Genomic DNA, 22,015 nt, shown 5'->3' on the forward strand with positions numbered 1-22,015 from the left:
TCGTAGATAGGGCGAGCAAGACAACCTTAGTCGAAAACTTGGCTGAGGCATTGGCAGTCGAAAGACGCGTAGTAGCCCTAGAAAAGAGATCTACAATCGAAGAGCGTAAATCTAAGAAAATCTCTTTCAAAGAGGAAACCAAGAAGAAGCAAACGAAGGATCCTTTCGACATGGAAGGATTACAAAAAGTCTTGAAAGCCATGTCTAATGAGATGATTGATATAAGAAAGCAAGTAGCAGAATCGTCCCCAAGAAAGCCTTTTAGGAATTTCAAAAGAAATCCCCCTATGGAGACGAAGCCACCCAACGTGGTCTCAAATGTGGAATCTGAAAAAGAAGAAGAAGAGAGCACCATCGAAACGCAGACCGACGACGAAGAAGTGGTGGAACTGCAAGGAATGTGGGATTTCATCCTCCCACAAGAGGAAGATCAAGAAGCACTTCCGGTTAGCACACGAAGCAGAAATCAACTTGATCCTCCCCAGACTACCCCAAAACAGAAGGGCGCAAGCCCTCCAGCGAGAGAAAAGGTCGCAACAAAGAAGACAACCTCTAAAGCGACCTCATTTAGTCCAGTCCAATCAGAGCAATCGCCTCCATCAAAGACGCTAATAGTGTCGGATGAAATGGAGTATAACATCATCGACGACATGAAGAAGACTAGGGCTAATATCACCCTGTATGAGTTGAGCAAATTGAAACACCAATAGAAGATCATGATGAAAGAGTTACACGCCGTACCTACTGCACCTCTACCTACAGCTATAGCTTCCCATAATATAGGAAGACCCCCAATCAACGCGATCAATAAAATCGATCCAAATGACATCGCTTTGATTGGAGGGAGGTCTAGATCTCACACTCCTCCTTTCCTCCTCACTTATGAGATCTTTAACAGAAACGTGCATAACTGCTTGGTTGATTCTGGTGCTTCAACCAATATTTTACCCAAGTCAATATGCGCCAAACTTAATGTTCAACCGCAAAAATCCGCGGTGCGCATAGTTCAACTTGATCGATCACAAGTCGAAGTGATAGGCGAACTTAATCAAGTGAACATAAGATTGTCGTCCAACCCCAAGGTATGCTAGGTCATCGATATTCTAGTTGCTGACATCCCTGAATTTTATGGTCTAATTCTTAGCAGGGATTGGTCCGAGAAGCTCCACGGATATTTTTCGACTGATTGGTCACACATGTGGTTACCCTTCAACGGGAAGCCAAATCAAATAAAGGTTGAACGAGAACTGCACCAAAAGTACATAGTGACAGATTTGGAGGGAGAGAACGAAGCCATAGCATACAACAACAGCATCATCGGCAACTACTCGGTAGACTCTTTCCTTGGAAATTTCAATGCTCACATATCACCATATTTAGAAAATTCAGTCGTGTCCCAAGTAGAAAACTTTTCCCAGACTGATGATTCAAAATGTGTTAGTTTCTTAGATAACCCTGTAAATACTTCTTTATTTTGGAAATTATATTTTGATGGCTCTAAGTCCAATGAGGGAGCGGGAGCAGGATGCGTCTTGATTAGCCCCGACGGAAATAAGACCACACTCACATGCAGGCTGGAGTTCGATTGCACGAACAACACAGCGGAATACGAAGCCTTGGTGCAAGGCCTATACAAAGCAATCGGCTGCAACGTCAAATATCTCCAATTCCGAGATCGTCGTCAAACAGGTACGTAACACCATACACTGCCTGTCTAGTCATTTAAAGCACTATCAGTCTTTAGTGCAAGATCTCACTGCGCATTTTTCGGCATTCAATATTTCATCAATCCCAAGACTTCACAATGCAAGCGCAGACCTGCTAGCAAACGTAGCCTCCAGACTCATCCCCTCCGAAGACTTTAGTCCAGATAGGTTTTCCATAGAGTTAATTTTTAAGCCGTCTATCCCTGACAACATCACCAACTGGAGAGTATTCAACGACGACCCAGACATCGTAAGTTTCCTTACCTCTGAAGGATCCTACTCAAACCAGATAATCGATGAGGACTGTCATGACCACCAAATACAACAAAATGGCACGGATAATGCTATACCCAAATCAGTGGTCAAATTAGAAGATTTGTATGACTTAAAAAGTCGGTTCAAAAGATCAGCTAACGCCAAACTTTACAGTTCAACTCTGAACTACGAATCAGTGAACTTAGGAACCGAAGAGAAACCCCAAAACGTTAATCTAGGCCAAGGCCTAGCTCTTGAAGAAAAGTCAGCATACATCCGTCTTCTACGACAGTACAAAAACGTCTTTGCCTGGAACTACGATGAGCTGAAAACTTATAACACTTCTATCATTCAGCACACTATCCCTATGATCGACAACGAGAAGCCCGTCCAACAGAAGCTCAGGAAAATCCACCCCAACGTGGAAAATCAAATAAAAACTGAACTGAATAAGTTGTTGAGAGCCAGAATAATTTTCCCGGTCAGACATTCCAAATGGGTATCCAACATGGTACCTGTTAGGAAGAAAAACGGAGATATTAGAATCTGCATCGACTTCCGGAATCTCAACAAAGCCTGTCAGAAAGACAATTTCCCCTCCCACCTATGGAGCAAATACTACAGGCTGTAGCAGGCTCAGAATTGATGTCTTTCCTGGATGGATTTTCAGGATATAACCAAGTGCTGGTACACCCAGACGATCAGCTAAAAACCACCTTCCGAACTAAATGGGGTACCTACGCGTATCGGAAGATGCCGTTCGGTCTGATCAACGCCGACGCTACTTTTCAAAGGGCTATGGACATTGCGTTCAAAGGGTTAGTCAATAAATCAGTAGTGATTTACCTGGATGATATAACTGTGTACTCCAAGAACCGAAACGACCATCTCAAAGATTTGAAGCAAATCTTTCAAAGATGTTTGAGGTATGGAATCTCGCTTAACCCGAAGAAATCTTTTTTCGCATTGAGTGAAGGAAAATTGCTAGGGTTCATAGTGTTCAAATCGGGCATTCACATTGAACCTGACAGAATCAAAGAAATTTCCGAGATATCCATGCCCCATAACAAAAAGACCATGCAATCTTTCCTAGGACAGATCAATTTTGTGAAAAGATTTGTCCCAGATTTTTCACGCATTATTTCTCCCTTACAAAAAATGATAAAAAAGAATTCAAACTTTAAATGGGGTCTAGACGAGCACGAAGCGTTTAACTTAATCAAGCAAGCCATCATCAACGCTCCATCCCTAGCAACCCCAAATTTTTCAGAGCCATTCATCTTATACACGTTTGCCTCAGAAAATTCTTATGCTGCAATCTTGACCCAGGCAAACCAAGAAAAGGCAGAAGCCCCGATCGCATTCTTTAGCTCAAACTTACAAGGTGCTGAGCTAAAATATTCGGACGTAGAGAAACAGGCGTATGCCGTTTTCAAAGCGGTCAAATATTTCAGACCCTTCTTGCTGAAGGCCCATACCAAGGTCATAGTACCATTCCCAGCGGTAAGAAACCTCCTGATTCAGAAAGATGTGGGCGAGAAGAGAGCGACTTGGATCACCGCCTTGCAAGAATACGACCTGGAAATCAAGCCGGCACACATCGTAAGAGGCCAAGGCTTCTGCAAGATGTTAGCTGGAGCATCGCAAATCCCCGAAGAATCGCCTGGAGAGGTACACACGTATGAGGTAAGCCTAAACGACGCAGAATCATTTTATGCTGACATCATTTATTTCCTGAAAAACGGATATGCTCCATTTCACCTAGATCACATCAAAAAGAGAGCCCTGAGGTTGAAAGCCAAACAATATCAGCTCGTAGATGATGTCTTATTTAAAACAAACTATGATTTTGTGCTTCTTAGATGTCTTGAGAAAACTGAAGCCGAAAAGGTTTTGCAGGAACTCCACGATGGACCAACAGGTGGACACTATGCTGGAGAAGCCACCGCACACAAAATCTTACGTGCAGGATACTACTGGCCCACGCTGTTCAAAGACTCCTACAATCACGTAAGAAAATGCCAAGTCTGCCAAACGGCTGCAGGGAAACAAAAGAAATCATCCATGCCACTGCAGCCGGTTAACATCGAACAGCCGTTCAGCCAATGGGGCCTGGACATAATAGGTGAGATCGTTCCTCACTCCTCTAAACAACATAGGTATATCCTCACTGCAACTGACTATTTTACTAAATGGGTAGAGGCAGTTCCTCTCAAGACAGCTAATTCTGAAAATATTATTGAATTCATAGATCAGTTTATCATTACTAGGTTTGGATTGCCAACGGCCTTAATATTCGATAACGCTTTATATTTTTCTGGAAATACCATGACTGAGTTCGCACTCAAAAGAGGGTTCAAACTAAAGTATTCTGCCAACTACTATCCGCAAGGTAATGGGTTGGCTGAATCAACGAACAAGAACCTAATTAGGATTATCAAAAAGACAGTCGACCAAAGCTAAAAGAATTGGCATAAAGCGCTAGTAAACGCCCTATGGGCAGACAGAATTACAAAGAAAGCCTCTATCGGCACTTCTCCCTTTAATTTAGTTTACGGGAGAGAAGCAGTTCTTCCTACTCACTTAGTCATTCCCTCCTTGTCCTTAGTACAATACATTGATGAAGTATCCACTTCTCCCTTACAACTAAGGCAAACGGAAATAATCAAGCTAGAAGAACAACGAGAACAGGCCAAGAAAACCCACGCTCACCACCAAGCGCTGATAAAATCCTCTTTTGATTCGAACATACTGACCAGAAATTTTTTTCAGATGGGAGATCTAGTTTTGAAGTGGGATAAGGCTCACGAAGAGAAGGGCAAACATACGAAATTCCAGAAGCTATGGCTTGGTCCTTTTCAAATCGTAGAAGTCATAGGCCCATCGACTTTTGTGTTGCAGGACTTAACAGGCAGGAGAGATTCTCTGCCTGTAAACGGACAAATCCTCAAAATGTATTTTCCATAGAAGGTTATCCTTCTAATTTTTGTAGGATAATTTTAGTTTTATTTTTTTAAATATAAATAAGGTTGGTTGTGAGTGATCATAAATTGTATTTATGAAGTATATACCATTTCTCTATCAGATTTCGATTTCACTTGTATAAATAGTAAAACTTTTCGAAACATCTGACTTTTATTATTGACAGGTAGAGTTAACTTTAGCCTGAATGTGATGTTAGTTTCAACTTTACAAGGAAATCTGGGATGAAGGTAACTTTTGGCAAAAAATTGTTCTATGCCAACGCAATGAAAAGTATCATCAATAGCAAAATAAGTATTCTCTGCAAAACTGCTGTTCTTAAACTCTATTATTGTCGTCCAGAGTTTTCTTAAGGAAAAACAATGACTTCCTCCCTGTTAAGGAAAATCGCAACATCCAGAGAACCAATCCAAGAAAACACTATATCTCAAAGAATAAGAGGTCTCATCACGAGCCGGCTTATCATGATCACAGATATTATAACTTGCTGACTTTGCCACTACTGTCTATCAAAACAGGGCAACGACTCAAGATTGTTGCAATCAAAAGACAAGGGGTCTCATCGCGAGCCAGCTTGTTCAGCAAAAGTGTAAATCAAGTGAATGATTGTGTCATAATTTGGCCACCAAACCAAGACATTGTTCTTTAGAGAATAAAAAATTAAAAAGGAAAGAAAAAGTGTCAAAAGGGTTTTTCTCTGGAATGTTGTAAATAACCTCAAGCAGGAAAAATGATCATTGCTGGATAATATGGTAACCCTGTCGAGGCTATGGACGCTTGCGGGCAGCAGAGGCTCTACCTACGACAAATGAGCATACTTTACAAAGCCAGTACGCAGGGAAGACCTTATTTTGTCTTTGAAAAGACTGAGTAATGTCTAGGTGTAAATACAAGAAATAACCCAGAGGAAGCAAACAATCGGAATAAAATAAAAAGTTGTGACGAAACATCATTGACAGGATAAGAGGTAATACTCTATCTGTCCATAACAAAATTTAGGCATAAGAAAACTTTTCTGTTTTGGAAGTGAAAATGCAATAGAACAAGCAGAGATAACTGGTTCTTCACAGTGAATCGCCATTGTTGTGGTCACCAACAACCCCCCTTCTTCACTTGACATTAGCAATAACGTCAAGCAAAGAGGGGACCCTGAACAAAAAATCCCAAAAAATATTTTTCTAAAGTTTTTATATTTCTCTCCCCAAGGCTTAAATCGCATCGCAAAGAAAGGCCGAAGCATTACTCGAGCGCGAAACGCAAGACCGCGAATGAGCGATGCGAAGTTCATCGCGTCACATACATAACACGCGCCTCTTTAAAAGAAGACCTTCGAAAACCGCCGACCGCCGATATGCGATATCGCAAATCGCAAGCATCGCGCTATACGGCATAACCATTAAACAAAATTTGCGATATCTGCGATTTGCGATGGCAGCGATTTGCGGTCTACGATATGAAAAGACTTATCACACGACAAGCCCAGGATTAAGTGCGCGCCTTGAAGGAATTTAATAACCTCATGCTTGAGTATCAAGGAATGATTGCATCGCAATTATCGAAGAGTCAAGTCATGATGCATGTCAGGATTACACATTCATTAGAATTTAATGCTTTCATGTCAATCTTTTCATTTCCCTTCTTCTTTGCGTAGACTGCAAGACACGCAACTGATATAAATCTATATGCAGGAAACATCTGAGGAAAAGGGGAAAGCGCCAATCAAACAGCAGAGAGAAGATGACTCCGCAAACGAATGCCGCATGCAGCAGGACCGCGGATTCCAGACTATCAGACAACCGGCACTGATGAAATTAGACTATCCAGGACTCAGAGTCAAAGGCGCACAAAAGCAGCGTGTTCAGAAAAGATCCTGAAGCTCAGACTTGGTAAAGCAGAGAAAGAAGCGCATGAGAAGGAAGACGCTTTAGGAAAACCTGGAACAAAGAACGGAAACAATTCTTAAAACAGGGAGATGTCCATACAGCACGACTCCTAACCCACTCAGTCATTCGCACGACCGGAAACCGAAAACAGCAACAGCAAAATCAGTTCGAGAAGAACCTGGGTTGTGCTAAGTATACACACGGCAAATACACCCAGCTAGAGAAAGGTTTTCGAAAATATCTTCCGGTCTGTCAGAAGAAAGTGTCAGCTCCTGTTATTTCCACTTTTATCTCCCGAGCAAAAGAAGAAGGCAGTCAGCCGACTCTTCCCAGGAAAACGTTGCGCTGTTGACAGCACTAAAGAGAATATACAAAAACGGTCAGAAATTAGATTTAAAGTTTTAGAAATAAATTTGCTTTTAGTAAAGGGCGGTCATTTGAAGCCGATTCCCTAGATTCGTGTAATTAATATCAATTAGCTAGTAGTATTTAACCCTTCTCATGGCATTTGGAGAAGGGTCCGGAAATCTGTCAAAAAACTTATCCTCAGAACATGCACTTCTGCACCCTCAGAGGAGGTTTTTGATGAATGGATGGATCAAGATTTATTTATGTTTGCATTTTAATATCTGTTACTGATGTTGCACTTCTGTACTCTTAGCAGATGTTAGAACAAGTAGAAATAAATCATTATTACTTGAAGTTTATTGGTGAAATTAGTCATAAATGGTACTTTTATCTCTTGACTAGATTCTGCTAGTATCCCTAAAGTGATATGTAGCTGAGTTCTTTATATGTTATTGCATGAATGTCTGCATTACCATTTGGCACTTCTGTACGGTGGGATCGTTTAAACATGCTTAAACATATAGAAAACTGATTATGCGATATGTTTTTCACAACTACTCTGCCTAACTTCTTATGCAGAACGGTTTATCTTTATTGGTTTATATTCTGATATCAGTTGAATGATCTTTATTACCAGCTGCTGTTAGAAATCTTTCTAGATCACATAAACAAAAGAAAAATACCTCGGGTTAGCATAGGTCAGATGTATTTCTCTTCATTAGATTACATTAGCATAGAGTTAGTTTAGCAGTTAAAATCAAGACTAGTTTAGAAAAACCTCTAGATTAATATCATCAGACTCTACGCACACACACACACCCATCACATTGGGAAACTGGTCCCATTACCCCCAGTTGGACCCGCTACTCCAAACGGGCAAGGAGCCTCCAACCAGGTTCCGGACCGGGTGGGTATCCCCCTTGTTGTCGACCCGACTTCGGGGCCCTCAACAGGACTGAACCGGTTCAGACCGGTCCGACCCTTTTGAGCCAAAAACTAGTTTGAACTGGTGACTTGAACCGTTTTTGTCCGGTTTGGTACGGTGAAGCCACATAGACTCAAGATGTTGGAGAGTAGTTTTGACTTCATTGGATTTCATATGGAGAAAGTAGAATTTTAAATCTCAGTTAAAATCTAGCGGACTTAACAGTTTTCCAGGATTTCAGGATTGGGGGGATTGCAATGCTACATTGGATTTTCTCATGTACGAGGGTATGGAACTAGTATTTGATCAAGAGCACCAAGCCCTCTATGTACATTTATGTTAGTGGTATTGGTTGTTGAACTCTATCATGAGTCTACTAAACAAAATACTCATCACTCAAACAAAATCTTGCCTTGACATGCTATAATTTTTCTATCTTATTTTAATGCTTAGAGGGTGATATTGATGATGAAGCTCTCAATATAGACAATGATTTTGATGATATGTAGGTATTTGTTGTAGCATAATTTTGTTTGGATGCTAGAGGCCATGTGGAGCTTGTTTGCAGACGTATATTCGGTTTAGAGACGGATTGCACTCGGTGTGATTTTGGTTATGTGCACCCTTACATGCTATATAAATGAGAACTTTTGCTTATTTGTATATAAATGTTTTTGATTCATATGGATGCACATGAATATATATATTTTTCTTTAAAATTTGAATATTTTATGTGTTTCTGGTTGACCGTTTTTTTTACTGGTTTCCATATGGTTCTGACCAGTTCCCTGTTCGGGGGGTCTACCAGTTCAATGACTGGTCCAGTCCTGATAACAATGGTTGGAATTATGTGGTATATACCATATTTCCAACTTCTACATTTCTTTACTATGTAGAGTAACTAGAAGGTATGCCACATTAATAACACTATAACTTCATCACATTTCCATGCTGCCTGTCAGATATCCTTATGTATATTTTAGCTATGTAAATATGCTCTCCCATGGTTGCCGCTTTTAAACTTATCTTATAATTGAGCATGATGACGATGTTATCATTCCCAAAAGTTAATGGTATATGTAAAGTGTGAACTATTTTAATGTGGAATGGTCCTATCTCTGATCAGTGGTAATTGCTACCAACTTTCTTCTAAGTTCCTTTAATTGTAATTTTTGAAAGAGAATAATATTGCCGCAAATATTTTTTGGTAACCATATTCAAAGTAGACATGTTTTTAATAGAAAGTTTAGTGAAAGGAAGCAGTTCGACAGTTTGTTTTGAATAGAGAATTCGCTACATAAATGAGCATTTCGGATCTGTCCAGTGTCCATTGTTCATTGCTTAATGGTTTAGATCATAAGTAAGGTGAAATAATAAATTAAGATGTAGGCTTGAAACTACTGTTGCTGTATGCGAAATAGGAAAATTCTAGGAAAATGGTTCGGAATTTTTTGAGGGTTGTCGATCAGCCACACTCTACTATTTTAATTTTTCAGAGTGAAAGCATGCTCTAAATGCCATTTTAAGGTATATGTATCTGTTCGAATTTCAAGAATCAAGAACAAGGTTAGAAGAGAAAATGACCAACTGTAAGCCGCACTTGTTTGGGATGATGTTGAGAACTTGGAAAGCCTTGTAACTAAACATGTAAAACAGAACCTGTTCATAGCATCTGCAAATGATAAGTGGCACTCGTTTGTAATATTCCACAGAAGATCTCTTACAATTGATATGCACAAAATGAGAAGGGAAAGCCTTGTAACTAACTATATAAAACAATGCTTGTTCATAGTCTGGTGTGTTGGCCCTTATGTTGACGAGTAGTAAATGGTCTTGTGCATATTGATGGGATCATTTTATCCTTCTAAAGGTGGAATGTTGGTGGAAGTGCTTTAGGGGTGTATCTTTTTCTTCATAGATCTTCATCATGGTGGTCACCTAGTCACATCTTAGTCATTGTCACTTAGTGTTGCATGCTTGTCCTCTAACATGGTGATGCATTTACTTAGTTCCATTCATATTCAAGTAATATCCATAGTTTTACTTAGGAAAATTGTCTATTGTGAGCATACTGCCACTTTTGCCTTAGGTAAAATCCACTTCACATTTACATTATCACCACTTTTTGCCATTTTTCTTAGGTGATTTTTGTGTCACATCACATCTTAACATTTCAACTAAGTATAATTCACTTTCATACCCACATACTCAATCTTCTGGAAGGCGCATGGTACTTTTTGTCTATAATTTCGTAAGTTTTAAATCATATTACCCCTTAATTTCATATTTCCATTTTTTCCAGTGTGTACACATGCCTAAGTGGTTTAGGATATTTAAATTTAAATTTAATATCCTTAATGTTAGGTTGAGTGGCTAAAATTAGCCTATTAATACTTTATTGTTATAATCCTTTATTAAGACCTTTTTCCCTAACTTTCACCTTTTAATTGGTCACTAGGAGTTGTAACTTAGAGTCCATGTGGTACACATGAGACTATGCATTCCCCCTTTTGGCATATATTGAAGTGATACTCTAATTCCCAGTGAAACAAGAATCAATGAGTCCCGCGATTAATCACAACTCAAAGTTGGCTTAGCGGCTAAACAAGCAGAGTTGGCTCTGCGCGAGTCAAACTCATGTTGACCGAGTTTGACTCTTGGTCAACGCAATTTTGACTCGCGACTTGGTGATCAAACGCAACTCCCACGAATTCAGCGATTATCCCAGATTGACTCAACAAGTTTTTAGGTTAATTCACCTGTGGTTTTATTCGCCTGCCATTTACTCTACTTGCCTGTCGCCACTTGGAGTTTGGAGTGTGTTTCTTGGGTTTTGATGGAGTCTGCCTTCATAGTTCGCGATTTTTTGGGTCCTCAATTCTACCACTAATTGATCGGCAACAGACTCCTCCACTCACGAATTCATGGCAAATTTCTCCACTCACGAATTGTTGCAACCGCTAATGGACTCCTCCACACGCCCCTTTCGGTCTGGTTACTGTAATTGGTAAGAGATTCCGCCTTCAATTATTTCTAACATGGCCTTCAAATGTTGAGATAAACCGTTATCTCTATGCGGATATTATTTGTTATATAGTATAGATGTAGCATCGAATGTTTATAGTATGTTGCTTTGTGCTCTGTGCGAATACTATGTGATTATAGTAGATAGATGTAGCATTGAATGTTTCCAAGCAACTATTTGATATTGGTGAATTCAATAAATCAGTGAATTTCCACCTGTCCAATTTGAAACAAAGTGAAGCTACCTCCATTTGTTTCGTTATTTTTCTGTGGTTTTGCTCGAATCCCCAGGGGCCTTTCCACGACCATGTATTTTGATTGGAATATTATCGAACCCTAATTGAACTCATATGCTGTTCCGGTAGACCTTTTTTCCTCCTTTTTAAGCTTGCAATTGCTTTGGTTTCCCTTCAAGCACATCTTACATTCTTGTATTGGCCATTGTGAGATGCGTGTTTTGGAGATGAAAAAGGATGGTCTATCCTTTATTCGTAGCTCAATTAAGTTAATTGTCTGTCCTTTGTTACATAAGTTAATGGTATTTAAAGAATCTACTATTTAGTATTTAGTATTTATTGTCTAGTAGTTTACTAAGTATACTACTAATATACTATATAGGTATTTACTGGGTCAAAAGAATAGTGATGATTTAAATTTTAAGATCATTTTTATCTATATTAGAATATCTGCATTTTTAATTTTTAACCTTTTTGTCTTTTACAAGAGCGACAAATTAAACAAAAGCCATGACTTCAAATCTTGATTCTTAACAGAAGTCTCGATTTAAACACAAGTCCAAAACAACAACAATGTCGAGGGAGAAGGACTTTGCTTGTGCTTATTATGACAAAATTCCTAGAGACTTGAGGCTCCTTTGTAAATTTTGCAAAGCGAAATGTAGAGGAGGCATTTATAGATTCAAGTACCACCTTGCACAGAAACTCGACCATGATATTGGTCTCTGCAACAAGGTTGACGAAAATATCAAACACCAAGCAACATTGGCCCTTGATATGTTGGGTCAGCATAATGCCAAGAAAGCAAAGCAAAATAAAGAAATAGGAACTCTTGGAGCTGAATATTCTTCTTTCAATACCCCCTTGTCGTCTCCCTCTGTTGAATCCTTAATGCCATTCCCAAGTTTCCCACACATGCCTCCAAGTCCAAGTCAAACTCAAGGCCAAATGAATTCTCCTGCATTCAACACTGGAGGTGGAAACATAAACACTTTTTTTTTCTCCCTGCACAAAACTTGATTCCAACCTACTTTGGATGCCACTGGTTGGAAAGAAAATATCCTTAGTTAGGAAGGAAGGCCATTGCTAACTTTTGGTACTATTCTGACATACCTTTCCACTATGCTAGAAGTCCTATTGGCAAGCTATGATTGATGTAGTTTGTTGCAGGTTCAGGGTTCAAAGCCCCTTCATTAGAGGGCCGTAGGGCAAATTTGTTGTTAGAGTGTTGAAGATGTCATGCTTGTGCTATCTGAGTTTCGTTCATCATGGGTAGAAACAGGGTGCACCATCATGAGTGATGGATGGATGGATCAGAGGAATAGAACTTTAATAAATTTCCTTGTATCTTGTCTAGCAGGCACAATGTTTCTCAAATCAATGGATGCCTCAAAAAAGGTTAAGATTGCCCAACTTATTTGTGAAATTATGGAGGAATTCGTTCAAGAAGTGGGAGAAGAACATGTTGTACAAATTGTCACCGACAATGTAGCTAATTATATGGTTGCTGGTAGACTTTTTGAGATTAGGCTCCCCACTTTTTTTTGGACCACTTGTGTTTCCCATTGCATAGATTTAATGCTTGAGGACATTTGTAAGCTTAATTGGATACATGAGGTTGTGGAGAAGGTAAAATCCATAACCAAGTACATATACAACCACACTATTGTCCTAAACACCGTGAGAAAATACACTGAAGGTAAAGAAATTGTTTGACTTGCGGTGAGTAGATTTGCAACAAATTTTATATCTTTGCAATCTGTGGTTGAGCAAAAGATAAATTTGAAGAGGATGTTCTTGGGACTTGAGTGGATGGCATCTAAACATTCCAAGGCCCTTGAAGGCATTGAAATTGTTGCACTTGTGTTTAACGACGATTCATGGAAAGATGCCAAAGAGATTATTGCCGCAACGGAGGCCCTTGTCAAAGTTCTCAGTACTTCAAGTCTTTTAACTTTTTAATTTTTAAAATCTCATTTCAAGCTTATTTTTATTTTCAAAGTTTCATATTTCATTAAATTTGAAAGCTTGAACTTTCAGGATGGTTGATGGTGACAAACCCACTACGGGTTACATGTGTGAGGCGGTGGATCTTGCAAAGGAGGCCATCAAAAGAAGATATGGGGACGAGGAGGCAAAGTATCTGCCTCTTTGAGACATTATTGATGTACGTTGGGATATGCAATTGCATTACCCCTTACATGCTGCTGGGTACTTCTTAAACCCACAATATTTTTATGATAAGAGCAAATTTAATGAGGATGGGTAGGTTGGCAGAGGACTTATGACATGCATTGAAAGGTGCTTCCCTGATCCAAAATTTCAAATCCGTGTGTTTGCCCAACTACAGGATTATGGGGTGCAAACTAAATTATAAAAATTTCAAATCCGTGTGTTTGCCCAACTACAGGATTATGGGGTGCAAACTAAATTATTTGCCTATACCAGTGCTATATGAGAAATGACTAAGATGTTGCCAAGTACCCTTTGAGGCTTGAAGGCTTCATCAATTCATTAAATTTGTTTAAACTTTATTTTGTATGTTATGTTTTATTAAATTTTTTTTTCTTTTTAAGTTTTTACTATTTAGTATTTAGTACTTACTACTCACAAACACTTACCACTTGCTAGGTCTTTGGCGACAAAACTTTGGTAGTGATACTGTTAAATTTTGGTTAACATGCTCTTTGCTTAGGATAGTTACTTCAACATTTCATATAGACCATTTATCAATATATTTGATTGACAATCACATAAATTGTCATCATATTGACATTAACTGAAAAAAGAACACAAACGATAAACTAAGAAGGCAAGCCAAGACAAGAGAACACGAGGATATGGCACAAGCCAGGGAAAAACCCCAAAATGGGGAAAGCCATTGATCATTTTTTCTTATTATTAATATCAAATGCTCAACAAAGAGAGAGTACAATAATCCAAGGTCAAAATTTGACTTGCCAATTTTGAAGATCAATATCACTGCTTCTTAGATAAATAGATGACTGCAAATTTGAGGTATACAAATTGTACCCTCCAGTCATACTGCTGTAGAGGCTTCTGCTTTTTGATAAGCTGCTACAACCCTTTTCCACAACACTTGGATTCCTTCTTTGGCTGCGACCTCCCTTCAAGCTAGACTATCCTCATTTCTCTATTGTTCATCCCTCCAATATTCCTTATGGCCTCAAAGTAGAAGGAAGATAAGGCCTACGACCCTCCTGGAAGTGCTCCTGAATAATGCGACGTGCTTCTAGGAGAAAGACTCCACCTCAAGCAGTCCCAAACCATCATCAAAACAACCCTCAACAGGTGCGATTCCTCTCTGCTCAAACTCAGACCTGTGATGAAGATAAAATTGCCCAAAACAATTCACAAATATGCCGAGACCAATCTCGGTTTCCAGCCTGTGGAACTCGACCCTTGAAGATGACTAGAATGAAGCCAACCTTACCCTCATCTCCTTCGCTGGAGATCTTCTTCTTTTGCAGCTACTTTAGAGAGGAGAAGAATGATATATAGATGTGCTTTGAATAAACTATTTATATCCTTCATGGGTATGCCGACTTGGTCATTTTAGGAGGGAAATTTAAAGTTTAAATTTTCAAATTTTCCTACCTTGATAAGGTCATGCCTTATGAAATGTCTTTTGAATGAATAAATATTTTTCCTTACCCAAATTTAGTGATATATAGGTCGATTTTGGACCTCTCGAAACGAGGAATTCAATGCCACAATAATCTTCCTCAAAGAAGCAGACCAAAGTGGAATTTAGCCCTAGTTGCTAATTTTAACACTCACTCTCAACTAGGGAGAATTCCACCTGTCAAACCATCAAACACTGTTACCATGAACCATCCCAGAATCTCTGCTTTGCTCTGCTCTGCTGAACACTGATGTAGTAATGAAGAAGAATTGATCGAGAGTGAGTCACAAGACTTTACCACTCTTTACTGAGGTAAAACCTCAATCAGACATGATCCTAGATCAAGTTGAAGAACACCATGCATCTTAGTCATAGGGAGTACGATAGTACCCGATGCGTCCATCGGTAGTGCTATGGTCCCTAACCACTTTCCCCAAGTCTTTGGCCAGATGAGAGGTACTTCCCATGTGTCCCGGACTACATGGGTAGGATGATACTGAATCAATAGCAGGTTAAGTATATATCACATCTTGCTCATGATCACACGTAGGGAAAGGACGAACCACATCCTACAATCACACATCACAATCACATGTAGGGAAAGGGCAAACCACATCCTACAATCACATGTAGGGAAAGGATGAACCATGTCCTACATGCATGCAAAACACCAAGAGTAGGAAGGATCCTTTATGTGGGGAAAGGATGAACCACATCCCACTGACATGTCAACCATCAATCGTAGGGAATGAGCATCCTACATGTGGGGAAATGATGAAACATGTCCCACCAACATGTCAACAGATGCCTATATGCATCTCTCACTGGGGTACCCGCAGGAGAGAGGCATTCATCTGGCTCATATGCCATAGGAGAAGGTGAATCACTCATCCTATGTATATGTCATCAACAGTAGGGGAAGGTGAACCACTCACCTTGTACACAACACACCACTGGGGGAAGGTAGACCGCTCACCCTATGGTCGCTCATAGCTCAATAAGAACCCCAAGCCCCCAGGAGCTCCCAGAGCTCAATAATCTATCTTACCCAAGGATCCCTTCATATAGGGAATAGTGCCAACTTGTATTCTGAAAATCAAGACTAGATCAAGGGAAGCCTTACAACTTCATTTAGCAGCATATAGATGTATACATAGTAAACATATTGATTTACAGCAAAAGATCTTGACAACACTTAACAATTCTCTGCTTCTTGCATATTTTGATGAAGATAATATTTAACTGCTCCCTCTTACTCATGGAGACCACAACTTAAACTTGATTTTCCAAAGTGCATAGTGTCCATCAGACAACCTGCTCATCATGAGATCTATCCACTCAAGCAATATCGCAATATACAACGGTGTTACCAACACATGCTCAAATGGCTCATTGAGCAATTTGCTTCATAATAAGCCATACTTGCTGCTATATACATTCAGCCTCAATAGTGCTTCCAGAACAACCGAATCAAGAGATATAGCACTAGATGTGCTCTTTCCATCCATCACATTGTCGACTGAGTTATCATCAAAATATTCATGGAATCTTAGATTCTAGCAGTGTACCTCAAATTATAGATAATAGAATCACTGAGATGTCTCAATAAGCAGTTGTCCAATATATGAGGCTCATCCATAAATCGACTTCAGAGTTTTCATGGCGAAACATATGACTGATAGAGTGTTGATCAAGAACACCAAGGATCCCACAAGATATGCATATGCAGACCATCAGCTTTTCCATCAGTTCTTAAGTGTAGGGAATAATGCATCAAGGCTAGGTCTTCCATCTTGTCTTCAAAAGTCAACTCCCTCTTACGAGAGTGTCATCAATCAGATATCGTTAATAGCTGCATCCTTACAATCCAATCATCATGGCTTGTCCATAACTCCCTCTAAATATAAGGAAAGTGACCTTGCCAAAATCATAGTCATAGAGCTATCTGCAACCTGCTACTTTTCCTGTCATTATTCCTTTGGTCCATGTGCCAAAGTCATCCATATAGCTCCCTCTGAATTCTTGCTTCAACCTTTTATCAATCTGGTCCTTATCTTTAAGATGATACGTTAGCATATGAAACCTCAGCAATACATAGGTGAACTCTCTCACATGCTCTACCTGTACAACTGACAGATCTCAATAGCAGTATATCAATAGAACCTTATTACTGATATTATAAGAATGACTGACATTATAAAGATACCAAGGGAATTACTCTGAATTTAGCCTTGGAATGATTTCCAAGTCTGATTATGCCATGGATCCAGGCTTCTAGCCTGATCTTAACATCTTCTAGATAGACCAAGGAAATTCCAAATTATGCCAAGTTACTTCTCAGCCACAAATACATTATCTGATGTACTGAATTTCTTCCAAGGTTCAGTATTATTGCAAAAGAATGTGGCAAATAGTTAATGCACTTTAAACTGTTGAAGAAGAACTGACTTCTTCCCTCCAGGTTCTGATGCTTGCCATTAAAGACTGAATACTTGCTGCATCCTTGACTTATTTTGCAGGCTAATGGAGGGTCCAACCTGACTTCTTAAGATTATCGGATATATAATGTGTGTAGTGATTTCTGTCACAAAGGAGGTCTGATCTTCAGATTTATACGTCTTTAACATTGCTTCTTTTAATGATGCTACTATAGGTCTTCAAGGTAAATGACTGATCCTTCTCAAAACTGAATGAGGATTGATACTGCTTGATGCCTATAAAGTTTCATAGGTCGTTATAACTAAGAAGTTGAAGCGAACAAAGTTCCTTCTACAAATTAATTACTCCAGAAGACTTGGAATGTAAAGATATCCATGAGGATACAAATATTATATATTAAATGTGTGAATAAGAATGATTTACAATGAGAAGAGAGGCTTGCTTATATATCAAGCAGGTGTCTCTTCACGGAGAGTAATGTCTCATTTAGACATGCCTCTTCAACCTAATTACTAATTAACTAATAATTATTTATGATTATTATCGTTTACATTATTTTACATTATTTATATATATTTTATTCGTAACATTGCCTTCCTCCTGAGAAAGCTTTGTCCTCAAAGCTTGTCGATGAAAAAAGCTTGATCTCTTTTTCAGCTTCGAATGTATTTCTCTCTCGAAACAATCATCTTCGTCGATACAAGCTGATATGATCTTCTAAGTGACAAACAAAATTGTCACACTGAGAAGGGATCAGACCATCCTAAATTAATCTTCTGTGTAGTATTTTGATCACTGGAGTTTTGTAACAACTTGTCAGCATAAGATGGGATTGATTTTACGTCATTCTCTGGAACATCAATTTGTTGTTTCTGGTTTGAATGGTCCCTATACGTAGCTTGGTTGATTTGTCTAATCTCTTGATTCGGATGTCGATATGGAACTCTTTTGGTTTGACATTCCCTTATTAAGTGTGTGGAATTTTTTTGATTTACTTCAGCGGATGATGTTGTTGATTTCGTTACCAAACCTTCACTTGGGGTGTTTATCATCTGAATTGCAACATCCAAGTCCGCCTTTTCTTCAACTTGCTTGTCTTTTTCTTGAGTTGTGACATTCACTGGATCGGTATCTGTTGTTTCGTCATCAACTTGAACTGTTACGATTGTGGATTTCAATACTTCTTCATGAGTGAATTGTTCCAACTTGTATGCTTTCTTATCATCCTTAACTTTCTTAATTTGCGTCAGTGATTTTTCACTATGGTTTTTAAGTCGAGAAACTTCTTCATTTTTGTCAAAAGTGATTTTGTCAATTTCATTTTGCATATTTTGTAATACTTTTTTACCTTCTCGAGAAATTACTTTTGAAATATCTGATATATCTTTTGGCGTTACTGAATTTGGTTTTAGTGTAACATCTTGGAGCGTTATTTTTTCTTTTTGTAAGAAAATGTCAAAAACTTCTTCTTCGTATTCAGGATGAAGGAACCTAGGGTTCCCATCCATGGTGATCCCAAAATAATGTCACCTAGAGTGTTCCATAGAGATTGAACAAAGAATTGCGATATAAAAGTATAATCGGCAATGTTTAATTGTAATTCGGTTGTCATATTGTTTTCTACCCAACCAGTCTAAACTCTATTATATTTGACTCTGGAATCACCAATTGGTTAGCAAGGTTAGAGTTTATATAATTTTTCCTTTCAATGGGAGAAATAGAAATAATAACATCTTTTCTTGCAAGAGTCCCTTTAATTCTGAATAGCACTGAAGCAGCGCAACATGATGCTCCAAAAAATCTTCCTTCCTTTATTTTCAAACTAGATGCCATTGTGCTTGTCAAGATGTACTTCGATTGGACTTTTGAGTTGAATTTAAGATTTTTGACTCTTTTATACTTTTCGCCTTTTTCCAAAATATACTCTTTTTAATAATTACTTCTATATTTTTTTATAATTTATTTTATTTATGATATTACGCAACTTTGAATAATCCTTGGATGCTTCCAAACCTCCTTATAATTTTATAAGTAGGCACTTCCAATATTTATATATATAAGTTATTTTTAATACTTCGAACCTTTTTCTTTTGTAATTCAAGAGGCCTTTTTTTATTATTATAATAGTAATTTTCCTAGTTTATTAATTACTTTCCTCTTTATAATATATCGTTTCTTTAACATCTTAAAGCCAACTCATAGGATGTCAAAAAGACATGAGCTTTGGTAATTTGCCGATGAAATACTTGTATCCTTAATTAGTTATTTGTTTTATTATTGAAGGGTTACGTCTCTTGAGATTCTCAACAATATTAGCACCTCGAAAATTTGGAGTGGGAGCTAAAGTGACAACGGTGTGCTAAAGTGTGCAACGGTTCATTGGCTGACAACAAACGGCATGCTAAATTGTGCAACGATTCATTGGCTGACAACAAACGACGTGCTAAAATGTGCAACGGTTCATTGGTTGACAACGGACGGTGTGCTACAGTCGATGATGGGTATGGTGTGGATGATCATGATGGCATTAGTAATATGTAGCGGCGGTGGAGCGTTGTGGTATAACGATTGGTCATATACGTTGTTGTGTATAAGAAGCTTAGCTTTATAAGAGTTTAATATGCATTTGTGGCAGTAGAGTATAGTGGAAGCGATTGGAGAGTCACTATAGATGGGTGAGCGGCGTGGATGCACAAGTCAGAGATGGTCACAGAACACTGGAAGGAAACAACATGTATGAATGGCAGAGGATGAGGGACACAAAGTTCCTTCTACAAATTATTTACTTCAGAAGACTTGGAATATAAAGATATCCATGAGGATACAAATATTATATATTAAATGTGTGAATAAGAATGATTTACGATGAGAAGAGAGGCTTGCTTATATATCAAGCAGATGTCTCTTCACGGAGAGTCATGTCTCATTTAGACATGCCTCTTCAACCTAATTACTAATTAACTAATAATTATTTATGATTATTATTGTTTACATTATTTATATATATTTTTTTTGTAACAGAAGTTCAAACTGAGTATCTATATATGTGCTGACACTGTTGAAGGAACACGATTGTGAATGAAATCAATACTGCGCATTCAAAACAGTAATCAATAATAGCAAAAACATTGATATCTTAGATGGAGGATATTGCAGCTACATCACTGTGACATCATTCTTGTATAGGATTCCTGATACCATATAACTTGAGCTTTGTAGCCTGAATATACGGTCTTAGGGGATCTTACTGCTCTGAATACAATGCCAACTCAATGAATATACATTGAAAAACAATGTAGAGGTACCATACGTATAAAGCAGAGAAGCCATATATATATATATATACTGAACTGATGGATGCACTTCTACATATTCATATACTGTACCATCATACATAGGGATGCCATACATATTTGTGTGAGATTGATATATATATACAACTGTTAAATCGAGGTCATGCATCTACTTCTGTAATTAGAACATAGCAATACCATACTGGAGCTATTTGAGCAGTGATATCCATACATGATGCTGAGTGCATATAAGAATGAAGAAGTCTGCGTGAATAGGTTGATACCCATCATTGCCAATATTGGGAAGCCATACCAATGTTGATCTACATGAGAAACAATAACATATATATGACTGAAGCAAGTGACATGTTAATATTAAATTGATGTCATGAACAAATGTCATAATGCAAAGAATCATATTGAAGCATATACCAATGATCATATGACATTATAGGTAATTCATACCAGGAGCAAGAGCATAGCCATATAACAAACATCCAATTATTCCAGAGGTGCAGTATCAATACACTGTGAGAGTAGATCTGAGAGACTTCCTTGTAAAGTCTACAATTCTTGCTAATGTAGTTTGCTGCCCTTACCCTGCTTCAAATCACTGTGATCTTATGTCCAACTGTGCTTCCACCTATTCTGATCTACTAGGCATTCAAAGTACTGCTGGTAGGGCTGGAGGAACCTCAAGCCTCCTACAATTCATGGTTTTGCTACAGCAAGGTCTAGGTCTTCATATACATGAAAATATACTTGGTTCTAACTGCACTGTTCCTCAGGATGACTGTGGCCTGGGTAGAGGACCTAAACTAGGCCTTTATACCCTCAAAACAGACCTCCCAAGCTGCTGTAGAAACAACCCTTCTCTGTGGCCCAGAGCAGAATGAGAATCTCCTTCTAGGACAAGGAACCACCCCCGTTTACCTGCGTTGTTTCTTGAGATGACTGCGGCTAGGGCAGGAGGTCCCTTCTAGGCCTCTCGGTCCTCTCAAATCCTCCTCCTTATACAACTGTAGCAGCACCTTCCTGCAGCCTTGTAAACAGAGACAAACCGTCCACAAAATAGCACAGAAAAACCATCAATACTTACCTCTTGACCTGTGGCCTGATCTAGCAAGTGAGATGCTGCCCTAAATAGTCTTGAATTAGCTCTCCAAGCCTCCTTGCTGGCTGCTTCCATTAAATGTTGAAGGAGGACTTTGCAATCATGGTTTGTATTTTCAAATTTGATTTTTGGCCTTCATGAGCTATTGAGCCCAGCTCTGACAT

At 38.7% G+C, this 22,015-nt stretch overlaps 1 protein-coding gene across 6 annotated transcripts in view; it reads left to right on the top strand.

Annotated features, from left to right (window-relative positions):
* LOC149148014 (uncharacterized) overlaps positions 1–22,015 on the top strand; it is a 66,365-nt gene that overhangs the window by 16,805 nt on the left and 27,545 nt on the right. For 2 of the 6 annotated variants that reach the window (XR_016262834.1, XM_089440565.1), the window contains exon 3: positions 8,884–9,007. The exons of 3 other annotated variants lie outside the window; for them this stretch is intronic. Coding sequence is in view for 2 of the 3 variants with exons in the window: in XM_089440565.1 (XP_089296691.1) it covers positions 8,884–8,995 (112 nt within the window). In the remaining variant the exon portion in view is untranslated. Of the gene's footprint in view, positions 1–8,883; positions 9,008–17,524; positions 17,642–22,015 lie in introns of those variants that run through there. One more of the 6 variants, XM_089440567.1, reaches the window with a different exon arrangement.

The sequence above is a fragment of the Pinus tabuliformis genome, chromosome 9, assembly GCF_031772625.1.
Source record: "Pinus tabuliformis cultivar Carrire ecotype Pingquan chromosome 9, CPIR1, whole genome shotgun sequence".
Lineage (NCBI taxonomy): Eukaryota > Viridiplantae > Streptophyta > Pinopsida > Pinales > Pinaceae > Pinus > Pinus tabuliformis.